Genomic DNA, 12,881 nt, shown 5'->3' with positions numbered 1-12,881 from the left:
AGCAAGTCCTCTCTCAGACCAGCCTCTCTGCAGCTTCTGGCCTTCATTTAAAATGAGCTAGGAAAATAAATACTGGAAATAGTTCCTGAAAATAAGTAAACATGATGAGCCTATATGTCCTCCAGTGAAAAAACGATATTTTCATACAATATGATATGTATAAAATGTATAATATATACTTACATACTTACTGTAATATAATATATAGTGTATTGAGAAAAATACAGACAACAAAATAGGAAAAACAAAAAGCAAGGTTTGGCATCAAAATATTTGACCGCATTGCCAACTCAACTTAGACTATAGCTCTTACATCTGGTGCTACTTCCCAAAATTACTATTTCGAGTAAATTTTTAAAAAAAATTTTTTTAAACCTCAGTCTGGCATAGAATATAAAGGGGGCTTAATACCACTCAGGCTTGGGGTTTAAGTGAAGAAAAGCATGGTGCTTCCAGCTTCCCGAGACTGCCATTTGTTAACAGGTATTAATCTCTTTTCACTTGCCTACATTAAGTGGTAATATTACTACAGCTGACAAAGAGCAGTAGAAGCCTGACCTGCCTACTGATTGTTCTTAGAGTTCTTAGCCAAAGGATTGATATAAATGGATGTTTCCCTCCTTGTGTATGACAGATAACTTTGTCACACTTCACAGCCGCAAATGGTGCCTCCTTCCTAGCCCACTGTTGTTCTGACAGGAACCTACATGAGAAAATGGGGTGGGTTTTCCCACAATGGGGAAACAGCCTGGGAGCATCCGTGCCCTAGAGATTCATTATGTCTTCTATTAGTGGGCCTTAATCTTTTAAACAAGCTGCCTAGAGTTATAGAAAACTTTGCCAGAGGAGTGAGTGGTTGGCAGTGCAAGAGGTCAGTGATATGGTTTTGGGTTTATTTTTTTCTATATAGTTATTTACCTGTATACCATGATTATATTTAGACTAAAATGTAATTCTAAGAATTGCTTAGTGGTTGGGAGCAGGCTCCGAAGCCAGACTGCTTGGATTTGATTCCCAGCTCTACTTGTGTGACCTTGGGCAGGCTACTTAACTTGACTGAAAATTCTCAAAATCCCCATCCATAAAGTGAGGTGATTATAGAGTTGTGCAGAATAACTGTTAGCATTTGGAAACTGCTTAGATCCATAGTACAGGTTATGTAGTACATAAGGGTTAGCTCTCTTCCCCTACCACCCAATTTTCCTCCAGAGAGGCAATCAGTATTACTGGTTTCCATCGTATTCTTTCAGAGGTCTGTTTGACTATAAGATATATATACACAAGCAAATTCACAAATATACCATATGTAATTGAATCTAAGATGTCATCATTTATAAGATCCACCATTGTCTTACGTTCCAGTAAGTTAAGGTATGATACATTATTTATCAGATTTCATTAAAAATTCCTAGGATATAATATTCTATTTCTCCCTTATACACAAATGATACCAAACTTATAAATTGTTCTGTACTTTGCTTTTTTCACTAGACAATGTATATCTTAGAGAATTTTTTTATGTAAGCACATAAAGCACTTTCCCCTTTTTTAATGGCCTCTTAGTACTCCTTTGTATGGATTAATGGACATTTAGATTTTGTTTACTTTCTTTTGCTTTACAAACAGTGCTACAGTGAGTAACCCTGTACATGTGTCATTTCACAATTAAATCTGAAAGAAAAGTATAAGTGCTGAGTCAGTTTTGCATTTGCCATTTTAACGGCAGTTGCCAAATTGCCCTCCTTAAAGACTGTACCAATCTACAGTTCCATCATTAATATTTCCCACACCCTTGCCAATTGTGTGTTATCTGTTTACATTGCAAAGAAAAAAGTTCCCTTCTGATTTCTAATTATTAATTTTCTAGAGTGTTCATGAAGAAGTCTTACAAGAATATCAGAAGATAAAACAGGTAGGTATTATCACTGTTAGTTTTCTGACCTTTAGTTGAGAAGTGTTATGAATTCCACAGTCTTACTCCTCACTCTTTTTTTCATCCACAGTCTAGTCCCAATTACCATGAAGAAAAATACAGATGCGAGTATCTTCATAACAAGCTGGCTCACATCAAAAGACTAATAGGTGAATTTGACCAACAGCAAGCAGAGTCATGGCACTAGAGCTCTGCTTGGACCAGAAGATGTGAATAAACTTAAGCTTATTTATTTAAAATTCCAAATGAATTGCTCTCAAATTCTAAAAAATGAAACTTTGCCTGTTGGAAGTTTCAGTATTAGTAAACTTGAGTTACCTTCCCCCCCCGCCCCCCGCTACATTTTACTTTGTTTCCTTGCATTTTTGAAGCTGCTTTTTTCTGGTCCTTTTTTCCTACTTAAGACTTGTGTTTGTCAATAGAAATAATTTTTTTTGTAGATATTGGGGATCCAGTGTCTGTACTTCAAATCAATTTTTTTCCTTAAAAAACTGTGTTTGTCATTAGAAATGATTTTTTTTAGATATTGGGGATCTAGTGTCCACACTTCAAAGTTATGTGTGTTTAAAAAAAACAGTAATGTACAAGGTGAAATGCTTTTGGATAAACATAAGCCTATTTTCTGACCTTTCTTAATATGAACTCTTTGCCTTAAATGGTAGAACATTTAGAAATTTGCACAAAATACAAAAAAACTTAAAACATTGTTTTGGAGGGTTAAGAAATAGAAAGGTGTGTATGTGTATAGATCTATATACACATGTGTATATATAGTCTGACTTGATCTAGAACAGTAAATCTGCCCTGCAAATTAACCCCCCATTGCAATGGTTGCCTTAAGGTGTTTGCTAGTTGTGTACCTAGTGTGGTTAATCATTAGCTACACTGCTTCCCACTTGATTCGAGCAATGGGAAGCACATTGTGGCCTACCAGCGTCTGAAAGCGTGTGCTCGACCTGTATGTGTGCAGAGGTGGTGTGGATGTGAGCGTGCGTGAAGGAAAAAAGCTGCTACTCTCAGTAGGCCAAACGCTCAGGTGAAACAACTGATGAGTGTTACTGTAGGTTTTTTTTTTTCTATCAAATTGCTACTTCTATCGTGGAAGACAAAAGCATTTCCATTTCAACAGTTTGTCAACTTTATTAATGTTGGGCAAAATTGATATGTTATGAAAATGAAACAGATCTATAGTTTGGGGCAAAATTATAAAATTAAACGTGTAGGTAACCTATTTATATACTGCTATAAAGTATTTTTTGAAGAGAGATATGCAAAGAAGCTATTACCTACATGAAATGTATATTTAAAGATTTTTTTTTTTTCATCCTGGGTGCCAGGAATATAAAAAAGAGTGGATATATTTAACCATAACATACTGTGATTCATCAAACAGCACAAACTTTCATTTCATGGAGTTTATCTGTTGACGTTGATTTAAACTATCATTTGTTTTATCATGTGGGAACATAAGTTATGTGGTCAAAAATATAAGGATTTTGAACTAATGTTGATTCAAGTTGTGTTGTCTTATCGTATTGTTTTTCAAAGTGCTGCCAGTTTAAAAGGGAAGCATTATGTTTACAAATATGTTTTGAAATGTTTGCCAAAATTTTGGTGGTATCTTTAATAAAGATGTTTGTCTCCAGCATCCAAAACAATAAAAAAATAAATAACTTTGTTGTGTATCACTGTAAACCAGAAAATGTTGGTGTCCAGAAAACCTGAGAGAGCGTGTAGATGAAACTTACTCTTCGGAGTTCTTCTAAAACATTAACAGGAAAGAGTAGGTAATATAGTAAAAGTATACAAAAGTATACTTTACAAAGACTGAAACAAGACCCTGTGCACTATAACTCTAACATTACCGCAGCAATTTGATTTCTACGTAGCATGGACCTCCTGGGGAATTCGATTTTCTTTTAGCATTGAGATCCCTGGTGCTCTTCCTTTTACCTCAGAATTGGTACAATCATTACTAAGCGTTCACTGATATCAAACTTTCCGTTGGAAAAAAAAAAAGCAGTAAAGGAAACTTAATTGGGGATAAATTTGGTCCTCATATCATATGGTAGAGTCTCCTGAGGGATTTGTCTGTAGGTTATGACCTCATCGGTGTCATTTCTTAGACATCATGGCCTTTTAATCAAAGATAGTGTGCTGCTACTTGCTATGAGTGGTGGTTCTCAAAAGCAAGGTGCTTGGACCACTTGCATCACCCAAATTAGAATCTCTGGGGATAGGGCCCACATAGCCCCATTTTCATAAGTATCCTCCAAGTGATTTTGCAAGCTAAAGTGTGAGAACAATTGGCTTGGAAGTAACAATAAACCTTTAGGTCTCTAAATCTCAGAGTCTTGAACTGAAGAGGTTCGGCTATTGGCTTTGGTTTTTAAGCCCCTCCCTGTCAGCAGGTGCAACTCACTTTTCCTCTCTACATCATTTGTGGCACCCTCTCAGTTGTTTCACTGCTAACGCTTATTTTAGAACTTGTTTACAAACAAGGCAAACCTTCCAGTTGGCTAATTGTTAGCCCTTGGAGCTCCTACCCATCTACATCAGCACATCTTCTGGTTTACAAATTGGGTAATAATGGAAGCTGGAGATGCTTCATGAAAATCCAGCATTGCACACCCGTAGACTCGACCACCTACCTATAAAAGCCTTAATTTAGATGTTTGTCGTGTACATTGGGCAGATCCTTGCAAAATGTGTATCTATCATCAGTTGCAAATTTGAGAGTTGTGAATCTCTGCCTCTGCTATTACCTAAGGCTGCATCTCTTTTAAAGATGGGCGTGAGCCTATTAAGATATTTATAATCATTCTTCATCTCCTACTGCAAGATTTTTAGATTCTCTCCAATAATTGCTGCAGGAATGGGTGGCCACTTAGTATCAGTTACTCTGGTAGAATTTATTTAGTTTTTTGTTTTTTGGGGGGTTTTTTGAGAGAAGTAGTAAGTGTAAAATAGCATTGTCAAGATGAGACAATGAGTTGTGTTATTATTTGCTCATCACATTTCATCTTAAGTAATTTGAAGCACTCTTGATGATTTTTACCAACAACCGTAAATTAACTCCAGAATGAGCGAGCAGCTGATTTAATACAAACCCAAAATAACATTAACTAGATGTGGTTTTGTTTTATGTGAGGACTTCACTTCCTATCTCGTTGGTTATTTATTTCCCCTGGAATACTTTAGAGGGGTTAACTTTCAACTGTAAGTAGTGATAGATGTTCAGTACTTGCTCTCACAAAAGTAATTGGTGTGGTCAGTTGATATCATAGCTCCATGCATTGATTATAAAAATCCAGTATTAATTTTCCTTCATCTCTGATTGATCTTTTAACCTTAATAGTTTTCTTTTCCCTTAAAATATTTCACCTTATTCTGTAAAACAAATGCATATTTTCATGTTTGAAGCAAGGTGTTGAGATGAGGTTTAGACACAAATGGTCCATCAGTTCCGACACTCTGCTTGGTTGCCTTACCCCTTCCACTAGTGCGTCCTTTGTTTCTGGAACTTGGCTGAAACTCTTCAGCCAGTTCCTTGTCTTTCCAGCCGTGTGAGTGTTGAGTCACATATGAGTGGTTTTTGCCTTTACTACTTTTAAAGTTCTTACTGTTTATTACTTCCTAAGTGTTACTAAATCCTTTTATTCTATACCAGATGGGGAAAAATTATAGCCAGCTTTGAGAGGAATCTTTTGGGAAAAGATATTAACTGACACGACTAAATGAAGGCAACAGAAGATGTTATCAATGTTCTTTGTAACCTGACAACTGAACAAGGCTATGAGACTCATTTCAAAATATTTTGAAGTGTTAAAAATATATACATATATATCTATGCTGCTTCTCAGTTGTTCTACCCAAACCATGTTAGCAAGGTAAAATGTCACAGAGACTTTTCAGTTAACTGAGCTCAGCAGCTGTGGTGGCCCCTATTGTTCTACACCAATTTCAGTTCAATAAAAATGTTAACTTTGCAATTCTGGTACTCGTTTTTCCTTTGTCTCATTTCAAGGCTCTTAATTTTGTCTTAGAAAAAAACATGCCACAACAAAGTTCTCTCTGATGCCCTAATGTAAATGATCTTCCTGGGACAGAGCTATTACTTGTTGGTGACTCTAGGAAGTGGGAACACAGGGTATTTGCTCCAGGACCCCCTGCTGCCTGTTTTACAAGTGGAGGACATCCCCTCCGAAGGCAGTATCTCCTAGGGGAACAATAATCACAGTTACCATTTATTGAGGGTTTTCTGTGGGTTACACGCTTTGTATGTATTGTCCCATTTCTCCTCAGCACAACCCTGCTATCCTCATTTTATACGCAAGTAAACTGAGGCTTAGAGAAGTTAAGACACTTGCCCATCACACAGCTAGTAAACAGTGGAGACTGGGAAGCCTGACTCCAGTATCTGTTCTTAACCACTTTTCCATACTGCCACTCATATATTGGTACCTATTTAGGGTTAGGGTAACTATCACAAAGTGACAAGTCCAGTAACACCACACAGGGCTAGACTCTTGATTCAACGGAGACTAGAATGTGGGTGTTGGAGTGATACCTAATGGATCATTCTCAGTGAGTTGATTTTGTCAGAAATGATAAATTTGAAGGAATGCCAAAATACTTTTTGAGAAAACGTGTGTGTCCTTTATTTTCAAATGTGTGCTATCTTAACAGTGGGCTATTGGAAGGAGATCGGGGCAGTGCGGGTAGAGAGAAGAAGCAGGGTTACAGTCTTGGAATCACATCATTTTCTCTTCATATTAAAAGGCTGTCTCAGTAAAAGACTCCAGCTCTAAGGGGTATCCAGTGTGAATCAGACATAAGAACATTCTAGTTGGATCCTTAGCATGCAGTCTCTACAAGTTTTCCGAATGACTAATGGAGGAGGAAAGGAAGCGAGCCTCAAGTAAGCGCTAGTATTAAAAACCCAGAATGCTCAGTGCCAACCATGATTCTGGTTGGGTTTATGAGGAGCCCCAGGAGTGAATGAGGTTCCCAATGTTGCAATTACTTCAGCAGCCCTCCCTCCCCCACTGGACATTTGACATTGTACTTGTCTTTTAACTCAACTTCTTTCCTCAGCTACAGGGTGAAAATATGCCTTCTAACTGGTGTATGGAAGAGGCTCAATTATTGTTTGTAAAGCACTTGGGAGTTCTGAAGACCAGCAATCTGCTGAATGCAACAGGGACAGTTTGTTGGAGCACTATTTTTCTAGGTGAGGATGAGTCTGTTTTGATTGATTACAAAGGGGACAAAGGTTGAGAGAAGCTTAAGTCTTCGAGGTGGAGCGTTTGGGGTTTTATTGATGTAGACCTACACGTACCTGCCCCACTCGTTTTACCTTTCTGAGATTGGGGCTAGAGGCTGGCTGTGGCAATAGGTGGCTCTGATATTTTATGATTGCTTAATTCTCCAGTTGGGGTCAGATGATTCTGCTGTATGATGGTGGAGATGTGTTATTATTTACAACTCCTGCCTGTTTAATTCAGTGTGGTGGCCAGGCTGGTTTGTCTTGCTGTAATTAGATACTTGGGACAATCTGGGCATCTGGAGAAGGATGATAAGAATTCCTTATCTGGTCTGTGAAATACGGGAGAGTGCTTCCTGAAGCCTGAGCCCACATTATCGGCCACCATGTTTGAGAAATGACGGACTGCCTTTCTATACTTCGTGGACTCCACGGGGCTTACAGAGTTCCACTGTGGTGCACATAGGCAGTCTCATCTCCTGCCACTCCCACTCCTTGCCAGTCACAAGGGCCTGCCTTCAGGGTTTCCAGTACCCTTGCTCCGCCCACCCCCAGGCCTTACTTAGCGCTTGCAGTCCTTCTGCACCACCGGCTCTACCCTCCATCCCTCTCTCACTTAGCTAAGGCCTCCTCACCCTTAAGATCTCCCCCTTAAACATCACTTTCTCCAGGAAGCATTCTCTAACCTTTCAGACTAACTTGGGTCACCCTAGTATATGTTCTCTTTCATCTTATGCTTCTCCTTTGCGGCACTTATCACAATTATAATTAAATACTAATTGTATTATTAATTAAATAAGTTCCATGAGAGTAGAGACTGCCCTGTTCACTGGTGTGTCCCCAGCTCCTAGCCTGGTGCCTGGCATAGAGAAGGTGCTCAATAGTAATTTACTGAAAGAATGAATGAGGCAGGCTATCCATATATGTCATTTAAAATTCATGTGGCCAGAGGATTTGGATTACTGCGAAAGACTGCTGTATCATTCAGGTTTGTGTGCCTTGTCACTTTATCTTCCCGAAGTCATGATTAAGGAATGAGTTACTGATGGCAGATTGACTTTGGGAATCCCTTTGCCCTGAATAACTAACTGGACACCTTCAAAAGGTACAGCTCTTTCCAGCACTGGCATTCATACCTCTAGTCACCTCTGGAATATGAGCATCTACGTGGTCTATAATGGTTTGGAACATAAAATGAAATGGTTTAAAAACTTATTGTTTATCATAACTGACAGATAGGTTCTGGTTTCATTTCCCCACTGCTTAGGGACATGGTAGAGGATGGCAGTCTAAGCGTCTCTAGCCTGATGTTCCTTTAAATTTGACATGTGCTTTTCCTGACCTTTTTTTTAATGCCTAGCACTTCCATAACCTTCCAAGCAGTTGACATTTTGAAGATAATCAAAGGACTTTGGGATTCCTGCAGTGATAGAGCTAGCAGGGCCCGTCAACAGCACCTAGAACAAACAACTGTCTTCATTTCGTAGATGATGAAATGAAGATGTTTAAATGACAGCCACCAGAGCAGGAGGAGACCTCAGGATCTTACACTCTTCCTAGGGAGGAGCTGAGAACAGCCCAGCAGCCACTGCTGGCAAGTGATACGAAGACAGGGAGGAGGGGGAAAGTGCCAAACTAGAGGCGTCACACCACCAGCCGTTCAGAGCACAGTCAGGCTGCAGAGCATGGGCGAACCTGCAAAGCCCTCCAGCCTCAGCTTCCCACCCTGAGTGGGGTAGTAACCTGCCTCAGAGGGTTGTTGTAATCACATATATGTGGAGTGGTGCTTGACACCTAGTAAGTTTTCTATACGTATTTTTTTGCTGTTTATTTTCTAATTATTTCTTTCCATCTTTTATTTCGACTTGGAGAGTTTTGTAGCAATATACCTGACACACAGCCAGCCAGAAATGAAAACCCTATTAGATTTTCGCATAACCGTGATTGAGTCCCTGTGGTAGATAAACACAACCTCGAGCATTTCAAAGTCTCTGCTCCTGATTGCTCTGCAGAATGTTTTCTCTGTGAACTTTTCAAGCACCACATTATAGCTTCTCTTAACATCACCGCTACCAGTAACTTACAGTGCTGATGCATTTGTTCCAGACTAAAGCTTAACTTTTAATAGTCTCTCTATTAATTCTCTTTTCCACATGTCTTCATAGGGGAGAGTTTTTAAAAGAGCCTTGTCTGTAAGTGCTTCTTGCCATCTAGTTACCAGAGGGGGTTAACAAGCTTCATTTCAGTTACGATGCTTTGGGGAAAAGTCTCCTGTGAAAATGACTCTCCCTCTTAAACCTGTAAGCTTTCCCTTCTCCTCCCAAGGAATAGAGTTCATTTAAGGCAGCCTTGTCAAAGGGGTGCCAAGAGGGTCTCCAGGGCTCTCATGGCCACCGGAGCTACAGACTCTGCAGTTGAGAACAAGTGTGAGGGGGCACTAGGGACAGTGGGCAAAGCTCCTCCTGTCCCCGTTCTGCTCCCTTCCCCTCTCGGCCCCTGTTGACAAGCCTTTGTTGCTGCGGTAGCCAGTTATCACATCCCCACCTGCACTTCCCTTCTCTTAACTCACTGTTCTCACCTGAATGATCTATTATGGCCCCTCCCTTCTGTTAACCTGCACGTATTACCATTTCTTCTCTGTTTTTGGTTAACGATGACTTGGCTTATCAATAGTGAGAAGGCCAGTTCAGAACCAGGGACCTACAAGCAAGACATGCAAAGTCTGGAAGTAAAGTTGAAAATGCCTTGCAGCGTAGAGAGCCAAAAATGGAACATGGAGTCCTACACCCCGGGGCTGAGACCTGGTTCTGAGATTTACCAACCTGAGACCCAGGGCAATTTGCCCAAACTCCTGAATCTTCCTTCCATCATCACTGGTAGGTTGGGATAATATCTACACACCATGGTTATATTAGAATGAAACAGAGATTGTTGCATCCAACTAGAGGGACTGGGTAGGGCAATCTCACAAACCCACTTTCGTGGCTGTTTCTCTGTCCCCAGAGATGAGATCTCTGGCAAGTCTCACAATTCCTCTGGGACAGCTACTCTTAGATGGTCAAGTCCTGTGGTCACTTTTAGCATAGGTCTCATTTCAGGAACTAGTAAGTCCAGTCTGGTGTAATAGCCAAAACTCTGAAATGCATTTAAAATTAAATCTTCTCCCTTCTTCCAGCTTCGGCCTGATTTAGGCTGGAAGCCAAGTGCTTCTTGCCACCCTCCCCCCTCCTCCCACCTCTTGGCACCTCCCAGGGCTGAAGGAACAGAGGGCAGGGGGGAGGCATAAGGGGAAGGAAAAGACCTATTTGACGGCGCCTCTGAAATCTGCCCTTGGCTGCTTTCTAGGCATTGTCAGAGCCCGTCCCCCTTGCCTGGGACAGCACCCTGCTGAGCTCTCCAGCCTCTCAGGGTGTTTTCAGGGCATCTCCAACAGCACACCCCCGACCTCTTCAGGCAGGAAACTAGCAGCTTAGAGCCCTTTTCTGAAGAACCAGGCCAGCATATGCCAACTAGAGGTGTTTGGTCTCTCATCACCCTCCCACCCCAGCCGCAAACAAAAGTAAGCACTTCAGGCCTGCTGCCTATGCAGGTGTAGTGACCTCCAAATGCATCCTCCACTCTGGTGGAGGACTGGAGGTTTCTCAGACATAAATCAGTTTCCAGCCCCCTCTGTGACCCCTAAGCTTGCAGAGTCACAAAGCAGGTTTTCTTTTTCTTTCGGACTGTATAGAAGAATGATTACATGTAAAAGGCTGTACATATTTAACGTGCACAGTTCAATGAGTCTGAGGATAAGTGTATACTGTGAACGCAGCAAGGCCACAAATGTACCCATCACCTCCCAAAGTTTCCTCTTGCCCCCGTTATTATCATTATTTGTGTGTGTGTACACGCACGGGATAAAAATATTTAACAGAAGATCTATCCTCTTAGCAAATTTTAAGTATACAGTACAGTATTGTTAGCTATAGGCACTGGGCTGTATAGTGGATCTCAGAACTTATTTCTCTTGCATAACTGAAACTGTGTTCCCTTCGACCATCACCTCCCCATCTCCACCTAACCCCCACCTCAGGCCCTGGTAATCACCGTTCTACTCTGCTTCTATGAGTTTGACTATTTTAGATTCTACACATAATTGAGAAAACATAGTATCTGTCTTTCTCTGTCTGGCTGATTTCATTTAGCATAATGTCCTCCAGGTCCATTCATGTTCTCACAAATGGAAGGATTTCTTTTTTAAGGCTGAATAATATTCCACTGTATGTATTTACCACATTGTCTCTACCCATTCATTCGTCTATAAACATTTAGGTTGTTTCCATATCTCAGCTATTGTGAATAGTGTTGCAATGAACATGGGAGTACAGGTGTCTCTTTGTGAACTCAATTTCAATTCCTTTGGATAAACATCCAGAAGTGGGATTGCTGGATCATATGGCAGTTCTATTTTTAATTTTTTATGGAATTTTCACACTGTTTTCCACAGCGGCTGCACCAATTTGCATTCCTGCCAACAGTGCACCAGGTTCCCTTTTCTCTGCATCCTTGCCAACATCTAAGTGGTCTCCACGAAGCCGCTCTCATTAGCCTGTGGTGAGGGGAAGCACACTCTCAACGCTCCATAGAAACCCTCTGATTTCCCACATGAGCTGACTGCTCAACATCAAGCCCTTACGCCACTGTGGAGCCAGAAGCTAAGGAGAACGAAACCTCTACAAGCCCAGCATCTCGCTTTATGTTATGGGGGTAGATGCCATCTATTGTCTTGTGACTCCATCCAAAGCTGTCAGAAAGAGTCCTGTGTTAAACCCTGTCACATATGCTCTTGAGTTCCTCAGTCACAGCATTCGTGCATTCATCCAATAGTTACGTGCACTAGGCATGGTGCTAGGTGGTGGGAATGTACCAGTGAACAGGACAAATGCGAATTACACAAATTATTTGATTCCAATTGTGGTAAATGCTGCAAAATAAATCTCTGAGAATAAATAATAAGGGGACATAGGGCCTTGAGGGAATGGGGCAAGGCCTCCCCGGGGAACTGGCATGGAAACTAATACTTGAAGGATGAGAGGAGTCAGAAGAGAGGAAAACATACCAGGAAGAGAGAACATGTCGGAAAGGCCCCAGAGGAAGGCCTTTAGCACTCACTGAATGCATGTTTATGCAAATCACTTCTCATTCACAAGAGCCATTTAAGGTCTGGCTTTTTTGGTGTTGAACTTGTTCCCTCAGGTGCTGCTTTGTCCTTGCTAAGCAATTCTGGGGAGATGAGGCCCAGAGACGCCCTGACATGGTTCCCTCCTGAGAACCACTGGAGGTTACTGCCTATCAGATGCATTTGAGTACTTGAGGTTCTTTCCTGGTGGCCTTCTCATGTGGCTACTAAGTTCTGAGGAAAGTTTCCAAAATAGACCTCAGTTTAGTAGCCAGTGGCTCCCAAAGCGGTCCGTGAGTTTTCCCGTGGGAAGGTCTGGACTGGGGAGGAACAGTGGCTGCTCTCCCAGGGGTCGGTGAGCCCACCGTCTCCCCGGAGGCCGGAGGCTGGTGCAGAGTGTGCACACGGGGCGCCACGACTGGCAGGTGCCCTCCAGCGCTGGAGGCATTTGGGGCTCTGGTAAGGAGCCTTGGCCACGTTGATAGAGCCCTATCAGCTAGAGGCAGGTTCTCTGAGGAAGA

At 41.4% G+C, this 12,881-nt stretch overlaps 1 protein-coding gene across 7 annotated transcripts in view; it reads left to right on the top strand.

The window, feature by feature from the left end:
- ELL2 (elongation factor for RNA polymerase II 2) overlaps positions 1-7,254 on the top strand; it is a 77,112-nt gene extending 69,858 nt beyond the window's left edge. For 6 of the 7 annotated variants that reach the window (XM_067731280.1, XM_067731278.1, XM_067731281.1 and 3 more), the window contains 2 exons: positions 1,868-1,912; positions 2,004-5,925. In XM_067731280.1, the coding sequence (XP_067587381.1) occupies positions 1,868-1,912; positions 2,004-2,120 (162 nt within the window). In that variant the 3' untranslated portion in view covers positions 2,121-5,925. Of the gene's footprint in view, positions 1-1,867; positions 1,913-2,003; positions 5,926-7,030 lie in introns of those variants that run through there. The other variant, XM_067731279.1, reaches the window with a different exon arrangement.
- The last annotated feature ends 5,627 nt before the right edge of the window (positions 7,255-12,881 follow it).

The sequence above is a fragment of the Pseudorca crassidens genome, chromosome 3 (genome assembly GCF_039906515.1).
Source record: "Pseudorca crassidens isolate mPseCra1 chromosome 3, mPseCra1.hap1, whole genome shotgun sequence".
NCBI lineage: Eukaryota > Metazoa > Chordata > Mammalia > Artiodactyla > Delphinidae > Pseudorca > Pseudorca crassidens.
Note: the sequence above shows the minus strand (reverse complement) of the source record. Positions and strands in the feature narration are given on the sequence as shown.